The sequence below is a fragment of the Vipera berus genome (assembly GCF_964194415.1).
Source record: "Vipera berus genome assembly, chromosome: 4".
Lineage (NCBI taxonomy): Eukaryota > Metazoa > Chordata > Lepidosauria > Squamata > Viperidae > Vipera > Vipera berus.
In genome coordinates, this window is record NC_138206.1 from 52,003,410 (window position 1) to 52,030,054 (window position 26,645).

Here is a 26,645-nt window from a genome sequence, read left to right on the forward strand (position 1 = left end):
CAATAATCTGGGTCCTCATTTTACTGACCTCGGTAGAATGGAAGGCTGAGTCAACTTGAAGCCAGTGAGACTGAAACTGCTGAACTGCAGACACCTGTAGTACTGCATTCTAACCACTGTGCCATCACTACTCTTGGCATAAGATCTTACCTGAATAATTCAGGATGGTTGATCACAAGGGATTGTTTGGTGCACTAAAGCAGCTTCTGTTTCTCACCGTAACTTCCTGGATTTAATATCATTTTTAGAGATGGATGATATCAGTAAATACATGCATACCTCAGAACTACCTAAAGCATAATTGGCTGAAATAAACCATGACAGATCCATTAATACACCAAGATACATATTTATCACCAAATTGCAAACACACTATTACACCTGTTAGCATTTGAATGGAAGCTCAATGTATACTTGTATGAGAAAAATAATTGCATTTTTAAAAATATTGATAGAATTCTTCCTCTGGAGCATAATGGAACTTGATTTCAGTATGTTATATAGTGACAAAATAGCTCTGACCACATTCTTGCATATTTTGTTTTCTTGCTTTTTCTGGTAGAAAGGCTTTCTGCGTTAAATGCCAGATAACATTTAGAAAAGAGAAGATTCACAAATTTAATTGCTGAAGCACTAAGTTCAAATACTGAATTGTGCTACCTATTGACTTCCCCTTCAGATTTTTATGGGGCTTTGAAGAAGTAGAAGCTTCTTAAGATTGAAGGAAATGCCAAGTTGGGGAGAAATGAGTTGGAAACTCTCAGATTCAACTTAGATTACAAAAAGAGATTCATATACAGTACTGAATTCTTACTGAACTGAGAGCTATTTCAAGAACTTAATACTCCCCTGTGACTTGAATCTGGAGTGCAAATCATAGCCCAAATCTTAGTAAGGCAGGATACCTGTGTTACCATATGAGAGTAAAGTGCTAAGGTTTTCTGGATTTTGGCTGCCCCAGTTTGACAGCCCTATATATAGGATATAGTATTTAGCCATGTATGATGTCCCAAAATATTCCAAAGTATTTGGCTGGTCGTATATAGAGTTTTTCGTATGACGATTACTCCACTTCTCTACTTATGATAACATCGTTTTACATGGAATTGACATCAAAAAAATTCACAAGGGATGCAAAATGTCTCAGGCAATCTGGAATCCATTGGGGGGGAGAGAATAATGTAACTGATACAATATAATCATGTACCATTTTTGGAATTTGTTCAGCTGAATTTAGTACTGCCACTTAATCAACAAAGTGACCATCAAGTTACAAACCACATAGGTACATAAAATATATGGACTTCTAGCAGTGATGGGATTCAAATATGTGAACAACCGGTTCTCTGTGTGGATGCCACTTCTGGAAGTCCATTCTGGGTCTGGGCAACAAAGAATTAGCTACTGGTTATGCCGAAGTGGTACGAACCAGCTGAATTCCACCACTGATTTCTAGGGAAGAGATGGTGGATTGAAAACAGCTCAGTGAAAAGGAGAGCTGCCAACTGAAATGGAATGAAGAGCTGGTGAATGGATTGGCACTTTGTAATTCCTCTCTGGGCAAGGATAGGACTTGAGATTACCCAAAAGTGCTCCTGCAGCTGCTCCTGCAGCCTGCAAGGGTCTCTGGCACATTTTGAGCTCAGGAATGTATAGACAATTTGCTTATACTGTAGTTGGACTTTTTAAAGGGACACAGAATTTGCATATTTCCTTTTCTAATCACTTTCAAAAATTGCTTGCTAACCACTTTTCATCTATTAGGAATATTCAGATTAATGTTAGTATTTCCTTTACTCCTTAGCAAAAGTTTTAATTACAACTTTAAGAACTTAAAACATTTTTAAATAAACAGCAATGGGGTTGTTAAAACTTTGATTTTAGAAAGTTACAAACACATTAAGGATCTAAATACATTTGAAATAATTTAGAATTAATTTTTAAAATCCCTTTCATGGGAAAATGCTTTTATTTTGATTTTAAACATAAGATAACTTTAAATTGGATATTAAAGAGAGCTAAATAAAGATTATACTAACATTCAAATTCAACTTACAATTACAGAATAAAGCAAAATATTTTAATAGTGGACATTCTAGAGCATATTTTTGAACAATGGATCTAGAAATTAATTTTAATAGTGTTTGCTTCTTGAAATAGACTATGTTTAAAAGATGTTATGGAAGAGAGACACATTTTACCTGACATGACTGAGACTGATTTGAAAGTAAATGTAAAATCAACAGGTTACAACGATGAAAAAAAATGTTACAAAAGAAACTGGCTGATGTCTTAATAATTAAAAGGAATATACAAATAACAAACCAAGACGGTGACCTGGATAATTTATCTATACAGCATTTGCAAAAGAGGCTTTTAAAGTTTTGGAAAAAATGCAAGGACAAAAAAATGAAAAGAAATCAAATTCTACAACAATTGATGACACTAAAGACCAATATTGTTAGAAGTAAAAAGAACGACTATAAAATCAGTTTATTTGATCAAGATTAAAATAGATATGTTATTATCTCTAGTGGCTTAATGGATTTTTTCTGAATTGAAACAATGAGGCTTTATGAATTTGTTTATAGATATGTTATATAGAATATATATGGGATGTATATACATGTAGATATACACGTACATGCATATATTTTATATATAGTATATGTACATAATGGCTATTAAAATCACCATTAAAATTGGGCAAGATCTTCGTGAATTATAAAAACGTCTTTATAATTAGTTTGCAAAGTTACTTTAAAATGAAAATATACTGCCACCCACCATCCGAAATAATTATTAAATAATTATTAAATAATTATTAAATAACACCAGCTGCCTGCAATTAGTGCAGGTTCGCATCCCACCAGGCTCAAGGTTGACTCAGCCTTCCATCCTTCCGAGGTAGGTAAAATGAGGACCCAGATTGTTGGGGGCAATTAAGCTGACTTTGTAATAATGCCGCTTGGGGGGTGTATGAAAGCCCTAATAAGCAGGCATATACATAGAATGAAGGCTACTGCTAAGCTTGTAAGCTGCCCTGAGTCTTCGGAGAAGGGCGGGATATAAATGGAATTAAAATAAAAATTTAAAAAACAATTTCACCCTTTGAATATCCCACTTTAGTCTTTAAAAATAACCCCTTAATTTACCCTTAACTATCCTTAAATCTTTCCTAGTAATTTTTTTTATCATTAAACAACCTTCCACTTAAATTTTTATGGAATTTTTGTGGTTTAGGACTTTTATAGCTGATTGTTATAAACCTGCCCACCAGCACAGTAAAGATCTTGAGACAGATTTTGATTTATTAAAGAAATCCAGGAAATGAAATCTCAGAAGAAGACAGGATGGAAACAAAAGATAAAGAGGAATTATGAGTATGAGCCTTAGGAATGGGCTTGGTGCCTTGGTGGAGCAGTAGGCTAATGCCTCCTTAAGTAACACCAGCTGCCTGCAATTAGTGCAGGTTCAAGTCCCACCAGGCTCAAGGTTGACTCAGCCTTCCATCCTTCCGAGGTAGGTAAAATGAGGACCCAGATTGTTGGGGGCAATTAAGCTGACTTTGTAATAATGCCGCTGGGGGGGGGGGGCGAAAGCCCTAATAAGCAGGCATACACCTAGAATGAAGGCTATTGCTAAGCACATTGTGCTTTAGATTGTAAGCCACCCTGAGTCTTCGGAGAAGGGCGGGATATAAATGGGATTAAAATTTAAAAAAATTAAATTAAAATTAAAATTTCTACTTCTGCAACAAGGGTAGCAAAATGTCAGTGCCTCTCTATGCTTTCTGTTTCCAGGAACTCTCTTGCAGTAGCCTTTTTTCAGCTTAAACACAGCTTATGGGGGAGCAGCAAGTCAAGAAGGTATCCCAGAAACTTTGACCATTTTGCAAAGCATTTTTTAGAATTATATACTGACTGGGCAGAATCTGATTAAATAATGGAGGACACAGCTTGAGGATCATATGGATTTTGATGAACTTTTGATCCAGTAATCCTTAATAATTATCACCCAGTTCACAGTCCTCCAACCTTTTAGAGAAATATTGTTGGATGATGGAGAGTTCTTTCCTGTGATTGCCAGAAGATCTAGAATTTATTCATTTATTCATTTAATTTATATTCTGCCTTTATTATTTGTATAAACTCAAGGCAGAGAACATACCTTAATTACTCCTTCCTCAACCTATTTTCCTCACACACAATAACAATCCTGAGAGGTGAGTTGGGCTGAGAGAGAAAGTGACTGGCCCAAGGCCAACCAGCTGGCCTTCACGGTTAAGGTGGGATTTGAACACACAATCTCCTGGTTTCTAGCCTGGTGCCTGAACTACTAGACCAACTGGCTCATATACAATACAGTTTCTGAGATATAAATATCAATCTGGAGCAGTGTACACTTTCAATTTAATCATGATAGATATTTTGATATTCTCCAGAATACCATGTTTTAGGTGCTTCAGGTTTAAAAATAGTAGAAGACATTGTACATAGCACACTGTACAATTAGGGTGACAAATAATAATAAGCCAATATATTTTTCAGTTTACATTGAATTTTCATTCACCATGATGGAAAATCCAGCAGAAGTCTGTTGCATGCTGCAATAACTAAGTGGTTTCACAAATGGCTAACATAATCTTATTTATATGATACCCACAAGTTAATCTACAACATGGTATTAAGGATAGATTCTTTTCAGGAAATTGAAAGTTTAGAAAAAGAATCATAGCAAATTATTATCTAGCAAATATTTGGGCGTGTTGCTGGCGTGGATGGCAACAAGTATCTTTTTACAGATTTGAGCAGCAAACCAATTAAATCTTTTGGGACCAATTACATTTTGATGTACTCATTTATGCCCTAATTACTTTAATGATAATATATTCTATATGGAGCTGCCTTCAAAGTGAATTGCTACCACGACACTATGGATTGGAGGCAAGCCTTCAGAACGTATGATATACTATATTCACTGTTGGGTGCCCATTTCTGAGATCAATTCAACTGTTAATGACTGAAAACATTAGTGATTGAAATGTCTTTCTGCCATGTGCACCTCATATACTATGCTCAATAATTCTATCCTTGTTCAAAATGCTATCTCTAAATGAAATATGGAAGACATTTATAAAGCCTTGGCAGCGTAAAGTTTTCTTCACCAGATGCAAGAATGTTATTGCTGATTGGCAAGAAGCTAATATGTCTATGAGTACAAATAAAACAGTAAGTCTAAACAGAATGAAATAAAAATTTAAAAATGATAACAATTCACTTTTGAACTTCAGATAAGTAAAAAATAACAACTGGAAGCAGCAGAAATTTGTGACAAAAATTATTTTGTGTTGCTAAATAATTATCTGGATTGACAAATGATGGTGTTTTTTTCAGGCCCAAACAAATGGAAGATAACTTAGTTTTTATTTGCTCAAATTCAGGTATAAACAGTTTCATTTCCCATTTTTTTCTACAGCAATTAGCATTAAGAAACATGAGAAAATTGTGGTGTATTGCTAAGGAGTAGGTAAGCAGCAAGTTCCTTGGACTAGGAATAAACTATAGCTGACACATTGATGATTTGGTCGATAAACACTTGCTTTTGGGAAGAATCCCATCTCAAAGAAAAAGCCCATTTGCCTCTGATTTATATTCACACTGCAATAGATAAATGCCCGTGCCATCCTGACTTTCTCATATAAAGATATTTTCATCTATACTACAAAACTAGTTTCCTTCTGTGTGCTGTTTTTTTTAAGTCTGTACTTTTTTTAAACCTGATTAATACAATTCTACTGTGACCTATTAAAGTAAGAGAATATCACAGTGTCTTCTTTAGAAACTAGGGTGTTTTTTTTGTCTGTTCAATATACTTACTTTGCTTAGACATTAAAGAGACACATACTTTTCTGTGGTAGCCATTTTTATTCTTTCTTTGCCTAGGGTCTGTATATTCATTTTTAAAATATTTAACTTTTATTGTGGATTTTATATTATTTTTTATATTTGTGTTTTTATTTGATTGCTATACTCTGCCCAAAGTCACTTTTTGTGAGATGGGCAATTATACAAATTTGACATTATTAAAATATTAAAATTATTTTAACAAGTATTAAAATACTTTTTTCTGGTATTTTGCCTTTTCTATCTTTATCCAAGAAAGAAATGGTAGGCCTGGAACATTTCAATTAATCATTCGTCAGTTGCAATTCATGCACTCTGGTGAAATGTGACTGCTTGAATCTGTCTCAGATGGTCAAATCTGACTTGTAAGATTGGAGAATTTACAGCAAAGCTCTTCCTTAAGCTTTCTAGAGCCTCTGGACATTCTGTGAGAAATATATATGTATCTCACAGCACAGATGCTCTCTAGATGCTAGTAGTTTTGCATTAATGATGGTGCAAAACACTTCAGAGGAAGGTGAGAGAATAGAAAGTAAGAAGTGAAGTTAGAATATGATTGTTCTGTGTGTATTTTATTAGCACCAGTCCTTATTGCTATTTGCAGAGCATGGGCAACAGAAAGAGAGATTAAGAGCTAGATGCTTACTCTTTCATCTAATTTATCTCTTAATACTCTTTATCCATATGTGTTTTGGGATATTACAAAGACACCAAATCATCTTATATAGCAAAATCAGAAGTAATTGCTTTCCTTCACAAAGATTTATTTTTGTACAATGCAACACAAGTGCTTTAAGAAGGACAATACAGCCATAGAAGTCAAGTTTACAGTGACACAATGTCTCAAGTGTGGTAGAGATCCAATCAGATGTGAAGAGTCTTGTAAAACAATAAGATCTTCTAAAATAAATATGAAATAATTTAATGGCTGCAGACAACAAATAGCTACAGACAACTCTGTTCCCAGAACTAGGATTATTGTGGTTTTAATTTATTAGTTGAGCCCTATTGTATTATTTTTTGTACAATTTATATTATTTATTCTTCTAGTTGTTTCAGTCTAGACTGTTTTTGTGTTGTTGTTTTTTCTACCCAGAGACTTCCAGATAGAGCAGCCATTTTAAAATGAGTTAATTAAATTACATTAAATTACAGTGATCAGGTGGCACTATTTGAGATAGCTAAACTTGTATACTGAGGAAGAACATTCCCAGTGGATGTTTTGTTTATTAATTTAGTTTGTCCACCATGGCAAAGAAGACACATTGAATTTAAATTCTCATTCATGGAGGAAAGTCATGCAGATCAATGCTATCCAAAAATCAGGCGGCATTGAATAGCACCTTTACAGACTAATGAATGTTCTAAAAGCCCCTGTTGATCTGCAAAAGTGAAACCATTCTTTTTATTATTATTATTAAGCAACAGTAATTCAATAGGAACAATAAGTAATAATAAATACCTCAGACTTATGAAAAATGATTTTGAACAGGGCAAAGTCTACTAAATGTAATAATGTTAGCCAAAAACTAGGGGAAATGCCTGATAACAATGAAATCATGGAAACTGTGTTATATTGTGTATTTGCTAGATTGTGACTTGCCTTTCCTTCAGGAACTCAGGGTGGTATTAAAGCAATTCCTCCTCCATTCCTCGACAACACAGGGAGGCAAAGCAGAGCTAAGAGAAAATGGCTAGCTGTAAATTACCCAGTGGGGCTTAGAGATCAGTCTAAATCAGCTGGGCACTCATGGATGATAGCTTGCCTTGGGTCCCACCTCAGAGTCACCTTACATTTAATATATCTCATATAAAAATATTTATATGGAACTGCATCCCATTCTTTCAAATAGCTCAGACTGTATCTTAATTTTTTTTAAAAAAAATGGAAAATCTATTATGCAAACTGGAGCAAATGAAAGATCTAGATTAAGATCAGGTAGATAAGCAGAACAAGATAAATCAGCATTGTTCTGATGTCTTTCTAAAATGCCAAAGTGCATTTCAGCATAAATATTGTGCCCATAACAATGACATATGCCCATTTACCATATAATAAAAGCAAAATCATATCAAAAATCACATGCAATTCTCCAATCATTTTAGTTCAAAAAAAACTCTTGGCAGGTGAATTGATCTTCAGCAACATAGGTCTTTATTGCATTATTTAATTTTATTATATAAAATAAAAACAATTCTTTTTTAAAGAAAAATTGTATGTTAAAACTTTTCAATAAAAAAAATAAAAACAATTCTACATTATGTAATATTTTCACTAGAGTAAAAGGAGTCATTTCAAAGTCTAAGAAATAGAAACGAAGGTAAAGTTGATTTAAATTAGAACCATTTCAATGATACAGGCTTTTCCCTGGATCACCAATTGTTTTTAGTTTTCATATATAAAGGAGAGGCTCCAATATACATAATCTGTATTGGCATATGAAGATCATGCAGGCTAAAGAGAACAAGCCACTTCCCCAAAAGAAGGGAGACTACCACTATATTTTATAATGGCTGGGAAGGGCTAAAATCTAGTAAGAAACGGGCAATAGGGTGATTTAAAGACTGATTAGGAAGAAATGCTCTGGACTTTACATGTGCACAGCATCTCTGCTATTCATTAAAGCAGTCAACCTATTTTGGTGGCTGCTGCACAAGCCATTTGTCCTTTTTTTCAGCATCACAGGGAACCCCTTCCCCCTCCCAAAAAAATGGCTGGTAACTTTACTGAACCACAAAAGAGTGCTGAGCTTAGGGTCCTACTTCCAAATCATCTACAAAATTTGCAAAGTCTGCCAGGCAACCCAAAGAATTCTAAGCATGAGAAGGAGAAGAAACAACAATGATGCCAAGAAAAACCCTGTACGCAGATTTCCCATTAAACTAGAAGATGGAGACTCCCAAGAAGCTCACAGCTTTTCTTGCTAAATGAGCCGTAGCAAAAATAATAGCTGTCATCTCCAATACTTTAAAACTTAACTGCTTCTTCTCTTTTTTGAAAAAAAGTTACTGGAAATTTAGGAGCCCATGCCTGAAGATCTACTTCAGTATAAAGGAGATGTAGTCATCTTAATCCAGGACAAACCCCACAAGAATAGAAGTGGCTAACCAGGAATACATTTGCGCTTGCCAATATTTAAATTAAAGTTAGGTCCACTATAAAGTCTTTTTTTTTCACTCAGACTGGCCTGGAAAAAAAATCACAAATGAATCTGTAATTAAGACTTGATTCTTGTCATTCTAAAGTCAGTTGTAGACTTATGTTTACTACTCACCTTGGTCAAATAGTTTGACCAAATAATTTGCCCTTAGAAAAAATTAAGACGTTTTGAAGGAGACGGAATACACAAAAGCTTTACATGTAAGTTTGACATAATAGGAGGCCATGTAACCTTTTGGCCAAATGGATCACTTTAAAGACTTAAAGGCTATGAATGCAGCAGTTTTCTTTAAGTATTTGGGAAAAGGGCAGAATTTATTATTTTACCTGTTATACTTTTATGGCCTTTAAAATTTTTCATGAGATGCCTAAAAATCATTGGAATGGGCACATAATTTCACCAAATAAGAAGGAATTCATTAAATAGCTCAAAAGGCTCAGAAAACACCCAGGTTTTGAAAAGCCATACGGACCTTTTCATGAAGCCACCACTGAAATATTTACATTTTTGTTGCAGTTTTCTTATAATGGAAACGTAGCATTCTAAATAAACTGAAAGCCGTATCCATACATTTTCTGTAATAGGTTATGGCTTTATAAATAACAATGTGAACAAAAGCATGCTGATACATCTAAGCTAGGAAGGGGATGGCTTTCTAAACAAGAATTAAGGCTAATTGTACCTGAACAAACCAAGATTGTAAAAAAAGCAAAAGATAAAATGATGGTTCGCTATTGGCTTAGGAATCCTAAAATATTTTGCGACAATAAATTGGATTTCTAGGTGCAGATATCATGCAAAATGCAACAAATAGTCCAGAAGGCTTCTCAGCTGGATTTTTGTACGCTCAAGCAATTACTATTATTAGCAAATCTATAATTTTATCTTTATTTACAGGCATTTATTTTTAAAAGTAGTACATAAATAAATATAATAAATGACTGAAGGAGTTCACATACTAATTTGCATTTGATATATCATCTCCACCCATCAAAGTGTTGCTTTAAATTAACAGAACGGAGAGAGGGGAAGATTTCCCGGTGATTCTACTTCGATTCTGCTAACATCATATACATAAAAGGGTTACAGCTGACATAACCAAAGGCCATTCCCTTTGGGACTGTCCTGCTAATTAAGAAGAAAACATTATTTCTAGTGAATGTTAAGGAGAATAATCATGTATTGTGGAGCTGAAAAATTCTACAGCTAAATCTGAAAGAGTTCAATAAATATCTTCAGTAAGGAACATTGATTAATACTGAATTTTTAGAACTATGGGAAATTCATGTAGTAATTGTTCTTTTATCTGTTCAATTTTAAACCATATTTATTTGTTGTTTGTTTGGATACTATGTTACCCAATAACCAAAGCTTTCTGGATAATTCATAAAACAATAAATGAGGGCAAAGGATCCCAGGGTAATGTTGCAGGATCCAATCTTGGTCAGTCACAGGGACCAGAGACTTAGTCTCTGTAGAAAGAAGTTCTCTGAGGATGGGCTCCAGCACAAGTCCAAAAGTTCAGAAGACTAAATCTTTGGTCCTGGTGACTGGCCAAGATTGGGTCCTGCATCATAAAACAATGCTTAAACCCCATCAAAATGGTATTAAAAATTAAATAGTGCAAACAGCTACACATCAGTACTCAAATAGCAGCAAGATGTAAATAATCCTTAACTGACAGATTTGTCCATCACCATATCGATCAGCTTAGGAAGCGTTTTCCAGAACGGCCACAAAGTGAGGACTTCATCACAGGTCCTTGCCTCAGGCTGCAAACCGGCAGCCAGGCCGGTCCATGCATAGAATTTGAGTGTCAAAACAGCCAGAGCAACGGGGAGATGGCCATAGGGGAGCAAAGCCTGGAAGTGCAACATGGGTCCCCTGACGGAGAAAGCCAACCTGAGTACTACAGCTGCTGTGCTAACTCTGCAAAACAAACTGACTCTGGGGTGCGCCAACCTGGAAGGGCCAGCCAGAGATTGCCGAGCCAACTTGAATCACTTGAACTGAGAGACACTGGTCTTGCCCGACGGGCAAGCCAGTAGGCCAGGAAGTGCCTGGGTCCCCCAGGCGTTCCACAAGGACTTGCAAACCTCCTGCTTATCTTCAAGATTTTGTTCTGAAATAATGAAGCTATAATGTTGTATGTACCTTTATTGTGCTGCTACCTAGGAATCACCTGTATTAGCTAGGATGGAAACGTTTTAACTCACACTATCGTTATACCTTTTGTAAACTGTATTGCTGTAATTACTTTTCTTTTGTTGCTATAATGTTTGTGCATTCTAGGGGGGAGGGGTGTAATGTATTGGGCTTGTTTTGTTAAGGGAACACCACGTGGGTAATTGCTGAAAGGTTGCTTGAGCAGGGAAGCTGGCTAACGGCTCCCAGCTCCTCAGACAACCCGTCTCCAGCGCCGCTATTGGTTGCCTCTAGGGCGGCAAAAGGTTGCCTTAAACCTATTGGCCGCCGCCTAGGGGCCAGGGTATAAATTGCTGCATTCGCAGCCCTGTTTCCCAGTTCAGATCCTGCAAGCAATAAACGATGATCTTTGCTGAACTCACTCGCCTCGTCTTCGTCATTAAGCAACGAACCCAGTACATAACACCCAACAGAAAGAAATTTCAGCCTAAGGGTTTGGCATTCCGAATCTTCCGACTGCTCTGCTGGAACAGGAAGTCCTCAATTTTCTCATTTCTTATACTTTCTTCCTCCTTCATAACTGGTCCAGGTGACCACCAAAGTTGCTTAATTCCCTGACTAACATTGTTTGATCATCTAACAAGACTTTACATGAACCATCAAGTTGCATCATAGAAGATGCCATCACCACCACCAGGCTACCTTAAATAATCTACAGATAGACATTCCGCAATTATTATTTTCTGAAAGAATCCCTCAGTTTTAATATTTTTTTTAGTCCCTGCAAAAAGAGGGATAAAAAGTCATGCTCATTGAAAAAGTGTAAAGAATTTCTTCAACATAAGTAATAGGAGTCAACCCAGCCTTTGTTCAAATCATCTTATTTAAAAGCTAGTAACTCTACTGAAGCATTCCTCCCATGGCTGCAATAAGAATAAAAGAAAAAGCTCCATGTAGCTTGAATGTCTTGAAGAAAAATCATATATCAATTTTGTAAGTAAAGATAAATCAAAGAAAAGAAATAAATACTGACAGATTCTTACCCATATCAGAATTTGCTGGCAGTAAAATACAGATTGCTCAGGGCTTTTTCAAATACTTGTCTATGAATAAATGCATATCCATAATCTATTGTTTAAAATATGCTAGACTATGATTTTAATAAAGGTTAGAAACAACTGTTTTTAAAACTAGCTACCATTAATGTATGCCTTGGGGATTCTTCTGGGGGGGAGGAGGGGTGAAGAGAGATGCACAAGAGCACTGCAGCAACTTTTGCTGCATCGTTCATTTGAGAGGGGCCTTGCAGAGTTCCTGTTCAATTCGGCACAAACATGGTAGCAATCCTTTATAGATTATCGGAATAATTCAAACATTTTTCCAACAGCACTCATTTTCAAAGCCACTATTTGGCTTATAAAGTTTAAATGGCATCAACAAAGAAAGGAGAATGTGAAATAATGAGGCCATTTACTTCTTAAACCCTTCCATATTCATAAATTTAGCATAAACTAGGACAAACTGATCTTTGAGGTCACAGTTCAAAAGCCATCCAATAAAACTAATCTGTTCTGGGACAGGATTTTTAACATTATTTTTTAAACTGCTGAACAACCTCTGGACTAGTCAGTCAAATCAAGCATTTCTAAGAAGATTAAGGCAGTTGCTTAAAATTTTTGGAGGAAAGATTTAACATTTATTACAGTCCAGCATGTTTTTCAGTCCTTAATGGGAAAAGAACATATTAAAAAGGACTGTGTTCTATCACAGTACACAAAATCTACTATCAATGACCCATATGGAATCAGATATAAAGATAAAGGTTAACCTAACAACTTCATGATAGTTCCTGATATTGATCTTAGGAGAAAAAAGTACTATCTTTAGAGCAGTGGTTGATGCACAATTATTGATGAGAAACGTTGTATATAGAAATGTACTATGTTATGGGTTATGAATTAATTCTTCAACAAGGCAAAAATATAAAGCAAGTTGAAAATCTACATCACCTGCAGAAACACACTAAAATTGGTCATTTCTAAGGGATGTTGGATAGATTGGTCAAGTCTGGTTTCACTCAATAATTTTTTCTGCTTTACCAATATTTTATCCTGCTTCCACTTGTGTTTGCATTTTTATTTCTAAGTAAAAGCATTTTTGCAGCAAGTCATTTTTGTAAATTATTTTTCATCAAGATATGGATTTTTAATTTATATGAATTTTTGTGAGTGAATATTTTTAGAACCATTTGGGAATGGTACAAAATCATGCTGCAAAATTTATAACATTATGAATATCAAAGGATAATCACGTTTCAGTTCAAACTAAGCTGCAAATCAGGCAAATTTCGTTCCCATTCCTAATTGCCTTCTATGCATTTGCCAAAGAGCTCATGGGACCACCAGATGGCTCGTAGCCCAGCCAGAATGTCATAGATATGTTTGCTAGCTCCATGCTTTATCTGTGTGTACATACAGATGCTCCTGCTACAACTGGTGAGCTGCAAAAATCTGGAAAAGTATAGGGAGCAAATCTACTTTGTATAAATGCATATTTACAATATACACCTTTATTAATAATACATACAATTCAGCTGACTCCTAAAAATCAATCATTGATGCAACTGATGACAAAAAAAAATCATTCTTCTGTGGCTTTATAATTGTCATTTATAATGTGATCAAGTCCCAGAAATTCATGTCAGAGATAACTAGAGAATCCTATTTTTCATAGGCTTAAAAGCAAATCATGCCCCTTCAGTCAGAAATTTTTCAGTTCTGCATTTAATTTCTCTTTAGTTTTTAAATTATCTGTCATACATTTGAATATGCAATGAGAATTTCATACACTATGTTCCATCTGTATTTTTTACATGAATCTACCAGATTTTGGATGATGATAATAATGTCAACTACCAAATGACATTAAACAGAAACTGAGAACTGTAGCTACATGAGTTTTTGCAATTCAGGTCTGGTCCCTTCCTTTTATATGTACAGGTGGTCCTCGACTTACAACAGTTCATTTAGTGACTGTTCAAAGTTACGACGACACTGAAAAAAGTGAGTTATGACCGTTTTTCACACTTACGGCCATTGCAGCATCTAAAAGAGCAACTTCCTGAAGAAAATTCAAGCTACTAAAATATGAATCCCGTAACATGTGTTTTTTGTATATATGAGAATCAAACCTTGTCCCAAACATCTTCATAGTACTCCATTGTGGCAGTTTACTTTTTTATTATTATTATTTGTTATAATAAAAGCAAGAAAAAATAGTACCAACTTTAAAGAAATGCAAGATTGCCCTAATTTTGAGAACAATTTTTCATACAATGTTTAGTGCAGGTATTCGTGGCATAAAAGAGTAAAATTCATTGCTAACTCAGTCTGAGAATTCTAAAGAAGATAAATTTGATGCCAGTATCAACATTTTACTTAAACATTAAGTGAGGCAGAAATAGTTATATATGAAAATATTTCCGTTTACACTTGCTGTACAGAACTGAATTAAAGGTGTAAATCAGGGGTGTCAAACTCAATTTCATTGAGGGCCGCATCAGCATTGCGGTTGCCCTCAGGGGGCTGGGTGGGTGTGGCCTACTGGGTGGGTGTGGCTAGAGTGCGTATGGCCTACTGGGTGGGCGTGGCCAGCTCTACATCGTTCACATCAAGGGTGCCTATGGGGGCCTGGGCAGGAGTGGGACAGATCTGAGGGTCTCTGGCAGAAGGAGGGTCTCTGGGCCAGGGCCAAGGCAGTGGGGGCCGTTCCCTCACTGTTTCCAGGATGGCTTCACGGGCCACATGAAACCACTTCGTGGGCCGTATCCGGCCCCCGGGCCTTGTGTTTGACATGTCTGGTGTATATTATTCGCATCACGTATAGTGCTATATAACCCATATTGAACAGAATGAGAACTATAAGAGTCAGAAAATCAAATCAGTTTTTAAAAAAAAACTAGTGCAGCTAATTATTAAGACTATTTTATTTTATTTATTTATTTTATTATATTATTATTGAGAAAAAAGTAAACCAATTGCTAGGCAATAATAAGGAGTACTTTAAAGTGTTGGTAAATAAACACAAGACTACCTACCCAATGTATTTTAATCAAAGCAGAAAATCTGACCATATAATTGGTGATATCTGTGTTTTCTTACAAGCTTCGTAGGAATGAAGAGTACTGTACTTTTCATGTCAAAGCAGCAAATATATGAGCATTGTTTCCCTTTTAGTCATTTGTATGTACAAGAACATCTAGAGGAAGGAAAAGGGAGAGCTACTGTATATAAATGAACACGATATAGGAGAATTCCAGTCCAGATAAATAGATTTCTGAGGATGCTGTTGCCTGGTGGCTCAGATTGTCAGTGCTCTGCTATCACTGAGCATCTATCAGAGGAAAGTGAAGGGATGGGAGTTCTCAAATAAGATGTCAGGTTTGTTAAATCACCTAGCGCTGTGCTGATCTTCTTATTCCGGCTGCTGAACCAACATGCAGTGTGTGTGTGTGTGTGTCTGTTGTGTGTGTGTAACTGATGATCCAGCAGAGGGATCTGAATATAAATTCCGCTTTCAAACATTCACATTTGTTTTAAAACATAGCCTGCAATGTTGGGCAATGTGTCTAAATAAACTGAATTTGCGTTCAGTGTTTATTACTGCAGAATGTCTTTCTGGGATCATATTACAGACACACTAATGTGCTATGTGTTTATCATTTCATGTGTGAAGAAGTTTAACCTTCAGTGGCAACAGCCCGGAAGCTTACTAAGCATTCTTAGTACCACGGTCAGAAGTTCTCTGGACCTGCATTTCCCAAACTTTCCTGTCCCTGTTTCCTCAATAGAAATACTCAAAGAAGCAACAGAGAATGGCAGCAACTTCCATCTGCTTCATTTTAACTCTGTCAAAAGGCAGCTATACAGATTGAATTCAAAAGCAAAGGAGATGGACAGTGAGCAGAGTAGAAAGAAAATGGTCTGAATAGCAATAGCATTTAGACCTTATCTACCACTTCACAGTGCTTTATAGCCCTCTCTAAGTGGTTTACAGAATCAGCATATTGCCTCCAACAATCTGGGTCCTCATTTTACCAACATGCAGAGGACATCTTACTTTAGCAGCTACAAAAAAAATAGAAGAGGCACCAGAGATCAATGAAACTAACGCATTTCTCCTTATTCCCACAAAATTCCATCTTAGATATGGGAAATTGTGCAGATAGCACTGGATGCATCATCCCCAGCTACAATTTTTCCTCTTCATGATGAAGAATAGAGGAGGGGTCACCTAGAGTCCTACTTATTATCTCTATTCTGCTACTATTAGGAACATTAAAAGTTTACAGGTAGTCCTTGACTTATAATCAACCATTTAAAGACCATTTAGAGTTACAATGGCTTCAGAAAGGGTGCTTCATAGCCCATAAAGCACTTCCGTCCATCATAAAATGTCCCACCAACTCCGCCCAATCATGTGACTGCATTTTAGGGACTTGCAACCAGCTGGCATTTGTAATAGGTTATAGCATCCCACAGTCATAGGACCACAATTTGTGAGGTTTTTTTGCTGGTTTCTAGTTTTTTTTAACAGTTTCAATTAATAACTTCTGTAAAAACAGTTGAAAAATTGAGTCTGGTTATGTACAACTGAAATTATGGTCTCAAATGTGGTCATAAGTTGCGGACTACTTATAAAGTCACAATATGGTTTCCAGTAGCTCTGGAACAATCTCTGGGGGAGGGGTGTTCTTTTGGATAGAAATATATAGATAATATACATACTTGTTTCTTCATTCCCTCTTCTTGTTTTTGCCTGCCTTTTATTTTATTTGTGACACTTAACTGTTTTTTTTTAATTTTTGAGGATATTTAATAAATAAATAGAGATGTAATGTGATGCATTGGTTAAGGCATTAGACTAGAAACCTGGAAACTGTAAGTTCTAGTCTTGCCTCAGACCCAAAGCCAGATGGGTGACCTTGTGCCAATCACATTTTTCAACCCTAGGGAGGAGGCAATGGCAGACCACTTCTGAAAAGCCTTGAGAAGAAAACTGCAGGAATTGTTTGGGCAGTCTCTGAAAACAGACATTAATTGATTGATTGATTGATTAAATAAATAAATAAATAAATAAATAAATAAATAAGTTGGAAGTGTGTTGGGGGCAAAACAAACTAGAAATTAGCCGTGATGATTTTCCGAAGCCCTGCATTGTGGATTTGCATATAGACTATATCTGAGGAACAAGCCAGGGCAGGGTATTTTGGGGAAAAAATATAATTTAAACTATGTCATAACACACAAGCCTGAGCCTCACAAATCTTTGATTCCATGTTGCTTTTCCATAACATTCATAGTTGTCAAAGAGTAATGCCATGGTAGCAGCATTACAAGAAAATAATAATTTTCCATTGCATAACTAAGGGAAGAAAATAGTAAATTTAGTGACTGATGACACTGTCCCCAAATTATGAGTTCATCCTTGGTCACCCATCATGGAATTGCAAGTATGACATGTTATTGGAGAGAAATGATACCCCAATGTGAGCGACTGTGTTATCATGCTTTGAGCCTTACCAGCTAGCTTTCCTGACTTAACTATTTATTCTATACTCGTTTCATAAAAGAACACAAGTTAATATATTTCCCTTTTTTATATATTTTTTTCACTTTTTTCCCATTTCCACCTTATTTCCCTTGATATTTCCTTTAATAGTGGAAATCAGTCTCTGAGCTTCCTTGGACAAAATTTGCATTGACTGTGGCCTCTTTTACTTGCATTTTTCTGCTGTTACAGTATATGCAATTCTTTATTTTTGTTTTCTTAATTTTCCTTTATTTGTTTGTGTTCTAATTTCATAATAAACATTTCATCATTTTCTCTTCTTTTCTTGTCTATCATCTGAATCATGACATTAGGCTGGGATATAAATTATACATACATACATACATACATACATACATACATACATACATACATAAAGGTAAAGGTTCCCCTGCACATGCGTGCTAGTCGTTTCCAACTCTAGGGGCCGGTGCTCATCTCCGTTTCAAAGCCAAAGAGCCAGCGCTTGTCCAAGGACGTCTCTGTGGTCATGTGGCCGGCATGACTAGACGCCAAAGGCGCACAGAACGCTGTTACCTTCCCACCGTAGTGGTCCCTATTTTTCTACTTGCATTTTTACGTGCTTTTGAACTGCTAGGTTGGCAGACATACATACATAAATGCACTAAATTTAGTAAATAGCAATCTGATAAATGCCACTTTGGAGAACAAAAAGGAACACGCTTACAACATACTTGAAATTTTGCAAGAAACTATTTTCTACTTCAGATTTAATCAAATTAAATCAAAATAACAGAATAACAGAAAAACAGAAAATAACAAAATAACAGAGCCTTGGTGGAGCAGTGGGCTAATGCCTCCTTAAGTAACACCAGCTGCCTGCAATTAGTGCAGGTTCGCATCCCACCAGGCTCAAGGTTGACTCAGCCTTCCATCCTTCCGAGGTAGGTAAAATGAGGACCCAGATTGTTGGGGGCAATTAAGCTGACTTTGTAATAATGCCGCTTGGGGTGTGTGTGAAAGCCCCAATAAGCAGGCATATACATAGAATGAAGGCTACTGCTAAGCTTGTAAGCCGCCCTGAGTCTTCGGAGAAGGGCGGGATATAAATGGAATTAAAAAAAAAAATCTAACCCCAACAACAATGTAATGTGTAATTTAAAAGTACTTAACACTGATTTTTTTTTTAATAAAATCTACCACCTTGTAATGATATCATGTCACAATGGTTAGCTTGTATATTAATTTTTATTCTAAAAAATAAAATTACAGACATCTGTATTTTTCCTTGTGCTGGACAATAGGAGACTAGATTCATGAATTGGACTCTTCTGCAAAAATCAAAACTGTAAATCAGAACCTCAGGATGACCAGTGAATCTGTGCACATCCATATTTTGCATAAAAGTTTTTTGTATTCAGAAAATAAATAGAATTGTATTCCAGTCTATCTCCTTGAAATATCATAGCATGCAAATGATAACATCTGAATGCTTTTCCTGCCATGAACAAAAATGAAAATTGCTTAATGCTAAGTCAAATGTATTGAGTGCATGAACTCTGTTTTTGTTTTTTGTAATATCCTTGAATATCTATGGGCATATAGTTATATAGACAAAATATATGTTATTGCTGGCAATTGCGTTGTAAACACATCTATCAAAGAAAGCCTTTGTTCAATGTATTTGGAAATAATAATATGTCAGATAACTTGCTGAAATCAAAATATTATATAATAAAAATGCCACACTCTTTATATTTATCAGTATTCCAATGTAATTTTCCTTCTTTCCTTTAACAAAGCAAGCACCATTTGATATGAGTAGAAGCTAGAAAAATGCATTCAATAAAGTGTAGTTTGGATACTTATTCCACTACTAGGGATTCTACTTCTTGCAAATATTTTAATAGTTAAATACATTCTATATAGCTTTGGGTTAATCAAAGTAGTTTGGGACTCTTAAACCAGGGCCCCCCAACCTTTTGGGCACCAGGGACCAGTTCTGTGGAGAAAGATTTTTCCATGGACCAGAGGGCGCGTGGTTTTGTGTGCTGACCGTGTCCAGCAGATGAGGCTTTGCTTGTTTGCATGGCCTGGTTGTTGGTATGTCGTGGCCCAGTGCTGGTCCAGAGACTGGGGGTTGGGGACCCCTGTTCTAAACTATGACTATAGGGTAAGGATTGGCACTTATTTTTAGTACTATCAAAACCTTACATATGTAGTTCTAGCACCTTTATCTTCTACAATTTTCAATTGGATTTACTTTCTAAATTTCCACTGTATTCAGAGATGATTTCTCCAGTGAAGGATTGTTTCATTAAGATGCAGAAAGATTTGAACAGAGATTTCTTCCAAGAAGTGATCATTTTATCAGCTAGAATGAGTGAGTCTAAGAACTCATTCTCAAGTACTTTCATTCAGACATCTAGGAAGGCTCAACCAAACCTTAAGAAGTATATATGGATCATTCTAAGATGGCGGCACCTGGACCAGCTGCCTCTATGGGGCAACTTCAGGCCCATTTAGGCAGAAATCAGCTGTAGGGTGCAGAGCCTCACAGTCCCTCAGCTGCTGCACTACTGTGCAAAACCAGAAGGCTTGAAGTCAGAGGTTTTAACCAAGAGGCACCTAGGCCTCTAAAATCCTTTGAACACTCACACTTCTAAAAGGAGTTCAACATAAAAATGACATGTGATAATTTTGCTGATATTTATGGCTCATATGCATGCACTTCCCACCATCTGTACTCACATGCTGTATAAGCATATCAAACACTGTATTGGCATCTGTTTTAATTCATATTTCTTTGAATGCAATGAGATTAGGACGAAAAGGAGTTTAACCAAGTTTTACATGGTCACAAGATCTGGAGCTTGTCATTTTATCTAAAATAGGACTGACAATAGTTACACATAATGTAAAAAAATTAGATAATATCAGAAAGCACATCTTGATTTTATTCGGAGAAGCTACAATTTAAAGCTATAATTTAAAATTGGATGCTTTAGTTGGAACTAGCTAGCTGGAAATAGGAACCAGGTAATTTCCATCTCTACTTTATAGAAGAGACGCAAAAGAAATACATTTATATATTCCAAAAATTTACATCATTAGCTAAGCCAAATTCTTCTGTTCATAAAAAAAAAATCATTACCCAAATTACATGTCTGCAGTATAAGCAGAACTGTCATTTTTGGCTCTGATTAGATTTCACTTTGTGTAGTTGCAGGTGCACTCCAGGATTCTGAACATGTGTATTCTACATTTTCCTTCTTCTTTCTTATCTTCTTTTGCTTAAGACATTTACCAAATTGGCAGAAGTCTTTGCTGATAATGTGACAACCCATTGCTTCTTAGGGCTGATTAATCTATCAACAGCAGCTACTTTTGATAGTTTATAGTCCTGAACCTAGGAGCACAACTGAGTCCAACATTTCCGTTGCTAAGCAAGACAGGTGTTAAATGCATCATGCCACATTTTGTGACTTTTTTCCCATGGTTCTTAAGCAAATCACTGAAATTTTTAAGTGAGTCATGTGGTCATGAAGTGACTTTGCTTGTCAGAAGCTCCCTACAAAAGTTGCAAATTACAGTCTCAGGGCCCAGAGACACTGCAACCATCATAAATACATGCCGGTTGCCAAGGACCCAATGTTTGAGCACACAACTTGTGGGGATGCTGGAATGGTCATAAGCGTGAAAACTGAAAGGTCACTTTGTTCAGTGCTGTTGCAACTTTGAACGATCATTAAACAAATGGTTATAAGTCGAGGACTATCTGTTATACCTCCTGAAATCACACATACCTTTAATATTAGCTGCAGAACAGCAACCATGGAAAAGAGAATCCCCCCATTCATCTTATAGAGTTAAAAAATAGCATCTTATTTCTTTATTTCATAGGATCCTTCAACAACCAATCTATCTGCATATATATATATATATATATATATATATATATATATATATATATATATATATATATATATATATATATATATATATAGAGAGAGAGAGAGAGAGAGAGAGAGAGTATATATATATATGCAGTATATATATATATGCAGTAAATATATATATATATATGCAGTATATATATATATATATATATATATATATATATATATATATATATATATGCAGTATATATATATGCAGTATATATATATATATATATATATATATATATATATATATATATATATATATATATATGCAGTATATATATATATGCAGTATATATATATATGCAGTATATATATATATGCAGATAGATTGGTTGTTGAACGATATGTGTGTGTGTGTGTGTGTGTGTATGACAGAGAGACAGAGAGTGCATGTGTCTGAGGCTGAATTAGTATGAGAGAGATTTCAAACTAATGGATGGACACAAACACTGCAAAAAAATAATCAATTGAAAAATAATAAAACTTCACCTTTGTTCAAATACAGCCATTTTACCCCTAAGACTAAGCAAGCTTTTTTTAGACTGTAAGAATCAAAAAGATAAGTGCTGATGAGTTTTTCCCCAGAGATAAAGAACATGGATTTCAAGGATAACAAGAACCTGCTTCTCTCTAAGAATAGCTATAACCAGTCTCCAATGAAGCTCTGCAATTTAGCAAGAAGTAGATTGCTGAGCTTCTGACCTGCCATTTTCACGTTAGGATAATCAGGAAAAGTCTTCATAGCAATTTTTGTGCAATAGATAAATTTAAGTAGTTCAGGTGCTGCAATGTTAACTCTTCCTGGAGTCATATAAAATTATTATTGCACATCAAGCTTTAGTTTAATTATACAAAGAAGTTCATTGGCTTACAGGCAATATCATGAAAGTAACTACACAAGTATTCTCATAATTGAGCTTAGTTGTAAAAGCACTTCAGTATTAATTTTAGAGCCATTTTTATAATTTAAATTTTTTGAATGTCTTTCATATTATCCACTGTAGTCAAGATTAAAAGATATGAACATTATATATATAAGGTAAAGGTAAAGGTTCCCCCGCACATGCGTGCTAGTCGTTTCCAACTCTAGGGGCCGGTGCTCATCTCCGTTTCAAAGCCGAAGAGCCAGCGCTTGTCCGAGGACGTCTCCGTGGTCATGTGGTCGGCATGACTAGACGCCAAAGGCGCACGGAACGCTGTTACCTTCCCACCGGAGTGGTCCCTATTTTTCTACTTGCATTTTTACGTGCTTTCGAACTGCTAGGTTGGCAGAAGCTGGGACGAGTAACAGGCGCTCACTCTGTTACGCGGCACTCGGGATTCGACCCGCCAAACTGCCGACCTTCTGATCGACAAGCTCAGCGTCCTAACCTACTGAGCCACCGCGTCCCTTATTATATATATACACACATACATACATACGTATATGCATACACATACAGTTCTGGCATATTAATGTTTTTCTCCAGCCCCAATCTGTCTGAAAGCTATTTAGAAAGGAAGACAAATATTTTTATAGTTTATAGGGCAAAAAAGAGATCATATTCCAAGACTTAAATATGTAATATTCAATTTTTTCAACTATTAGTACTCAGGTTGCTACTTGTATCATCATTTAAACTCAAAGAATTTTTTAAGGTCTTAAAAAACATAACAGCTCTGGCCTTCTTGTATCTTGTTTTAACTTCTGTGTGCACATGTGCACACAGGCGCACACACAAACACACATACAAGCTCCTTCATATCAGTGTTGACTCCTGGCAACTATCTGGGCAAGTTCTTATTCCATTTTTTTGGGCAAGATTTCAAAAGTGGTTTGCAATTGCCTCCTGCCTAGATCAAGAGAGAGTGACTGGCCCATAGTTTCTGTCCAGCTTCTAGCTTGATAACTAAAACACTATCCCAACCTGGCTGTTTCTTCATATCTCACACTTATTTTCTTATTCTATTTTATTCTGATATTCCTTTATTGTATTTTATGCTACATCGCTTCATTATGATCCATGATTATAACACTAAACGTATTTATGAGGGGTCCTTGGTGCTCTCTGAGCTTGGCTGTTTTCTTGCAGATTTCATTACTCACACTGATGATGTTACCCAGTTTGGTAATGAAATGTCTGCAAGAAAACAACCAAGCTCAGAGAGCACCAAAGACCCCTCATTTCAACCCCGAGGTACAAATATTATCTTTTATTGGTAAACTTATTTCTCCACTTACTATCCAATACTCTCATTTCTCCTTAACTTCATCAAGAATTCACATCTTTTCATTGAATTTATCCTAGTACCCTGAGAACACATTTTTCAGATGTAGCTTCACAGCCATTTAAATTATATAGTAAGACACCTAGGTCAGATTTGCAGACCATTAGTCTACCCTATTTACAAGTCAGTCAGTTCAAAGAAACAGAATTTAGAAAGTTGGCTTCCCTTTTTGCAATTTCCTAGTGCCCACTTGATTTTCTACCTACATTTTTGATAACTACCTATTCACTCTCTTGTTGACTCAAGAAGCTCACTGTAAAAAGAATCCCCCTCTATAAACTTTGTTGGGTTTCCATGGAGCAAAGTTTGCTCTTTTTCTTAACCATACAGTGGCATATTCATGCCAAGGAGGACGAGTAATTAGGTAAGGAATCAAGATAGTGTATAAATAATTGGCTTTCAAGTTAACAGTATGGCAATTGACAATCTCTTTATATTTCAACTCCAGCTCTTTCAGTCGCAAAGAATAGGTTATGTAGCCATTTCTGTTTCATAATTTTCAAATGACCATGCTAACATCTCATACCAGTCAGAAAGTTATTTTAATATTCTAGTTATTACATCGTTTATTCATAGTTCTGGTTTCTAGGTTGTTTCCTGAAGCTGGCATTTTCAAAAGGCAAATATACAGTAAATATTGACACGGCCAAAGGGAAATGGCTCCTTCTTGGTGACTTCGAAGTGAAGAACGGTTAAACAGATGGCACTCAATACTTGTTTATTTTGAATTAGCACAGAACAGCTTTCCCAGTCTGGTGCATTTCAGATATTTAATTACTCTGCCCCTGGTGATGCTGGCAGGAATAATGAGAATTGTAATCTTATAAGGCACCTCTGAAGGGCTTCAAGTTGAGAAAAATGAATTTAAGATATGACATGGGCACCCACAGAGACATGTGTACATACACAACACACAGAGAAAGAAACTTCATTTGCTAAGTCTGCCAGCCAACTGCCTCTGAGCTTCTGAGTAACTGAATAATAATAATGAGAAACAAAACCACTCCAGGAGGGAATCAGCCACTAAAACAAAACTCCTGGGTAAGAGGGACTCGGGCAGCCATCACTGAGCAAATGGTCAAGTGTACATGCACTCTCTGCTGGCCTGAGCCAGCCTCTGCTTCACCCTTGGACTAGCAGCCTGCCCAGGGAGTCACACTGCAGTCCAGCGAGAGCAATTATAACAAGCAAAGAGTGTCTGAGAGCTTGGTCTATATATATCCAGAGAAAAAGAGAAAGATTCAGGTATTCTGCATCAGTTTCCTGTTCATTATGTCTTTGGCGCAAAGTGCCTGCGGCCAAGCTGGAGTGGACCCAATCCTCCCACCCTGTGGGCAACCAGACAGCAGAACAGACAACTGAAGCTTGCTCTCCTGGTGCTTGTCTTCAGGGGGAAACAAAATGTTTCCGTACGGATAGAGCAGCCTGAACCAAAACACTCCAGAAAAATCCCCCTTCACACGTTCACGAATCCTCCCTGCCCCTTATGGGACTCACCGATCCTGAGCACTTGCTGGGAAGTCTGAAGGACGCCCAGGCGAAGGTAAAGGAGGAGAAACAAGAACCTCCTGCTGGCTTCCATGGCGGAGTCCCCGGGTTTCTTCGCAAAGGGTTCTCCCCGCTTTCTTCACGCTCTGGCTGGGTGCATGCTTCAGCCTCTCGGCCACATTTCTTCCTCCCGCTTAGACATTCGCTCCTCGGACTCGGGCTGGTTGGCGGCCCCTCATGGTTTCCTTTAATTCTCTCTCTCTCTCTCTCTCTCTCTCTCTCTCTCTCTCTCTCTCTCTCTCTCTCTCTCTCTCTCTCTCTCTCTCTCTCTCTCTCTCTCTCTCTCTCCCTCTCTCCCTCTCTCCCTCTCTCCCTCTCTCCCTCCCTCCCTCCCTCTCGTGAGAGTGAGCGCCTGTATCCCTCCTTCCTTCAGCCCATCACTCCCGCCGGCGTCCCAGCCAGGCGAGAGGGACTGCAGCGGGTCTCCTCTAGTCTAGGGCAGCGACCCATTCGAGGGGAAAGTTGCCTCTCGGAATGCCCGGCGTGGCTCCCGCTTCGCGGCCAAATTGGGGAAGCGAAGAGGCAGGAGGCGAGTTCTCACGAGCAGCCGCTGCTGGCAGCCCGTCCCAAGCCTTCTCCCAACCCCCGCGCCCCTTTTCTCAGCTACTTTCTACCTCGTGGACCCAGAACTGATTGGATCGCCGCTGTCTCCGGGGCTGGCTCTCCTCTCAGGCACGGTTCAAAAGGGACCCGGTCAACTCGCAGCTGGTCAGCTGGAGAAGAATGAATGAAGCCTCTCTGGTGACGTCAGCCCGCCTGGGAGCATCACATGCCGCGTATACACACATACACTCACACACACACTCACGCAGACATTACATTTATCGTCTCGCTCCCAGCCATTTATCATCAAGCCTCTGTTTAAAACATAGCGTCTGTTGCTGGGACTTAGGCTGAGATTTGCCCAAAGGAACATAATACGGGACGATTTCAGAGGCCGTCACTCGGAGGAGATTTGAGCATCTTCAGATTGAATTTCCGACCCCTGACACGAGAAAGACTGATTCCGGGAAACCTTGATAGTTATTGGGGATGGCGTAAAGTAGGATCATATGTCGCTCCCGCTTACTGTTAGGGTACTTTAAAAACAAAAACAAAAT

The 26,645-nt window shown here is 37.0% G+C and overlaps 1 protein-coding gene across 2 annotated transcripts in view; it reads right to left on the reverse strand.

Moving 5' to 3' along the window:
* Positions 1 to 25,749, reverse strand: part of GRIK1 (glutamate ionotropic receptor kainate type subunit 1) — a 159,448-nt gene extending 133,699 nt beyond the window's left edge. For both annotated transcript variants that reach the window (XM_081326438.1, XM_081326437.1), the window contains exon 1: positions 25,495 to 25,749. In XM_081326438.1, coding sequence (XP_081182564.1) covers positions 25,495 to 25,579 — 85 coding nt within the window. In that variant the 5' untranslated portion in view covers positions 25,580 to 25,749. The remainder of the gene's footprint in view (positions 1 to 25,494) is intronic.
* Positions 25,750 to 26,645: the final 896 nt, after the last annotated feature.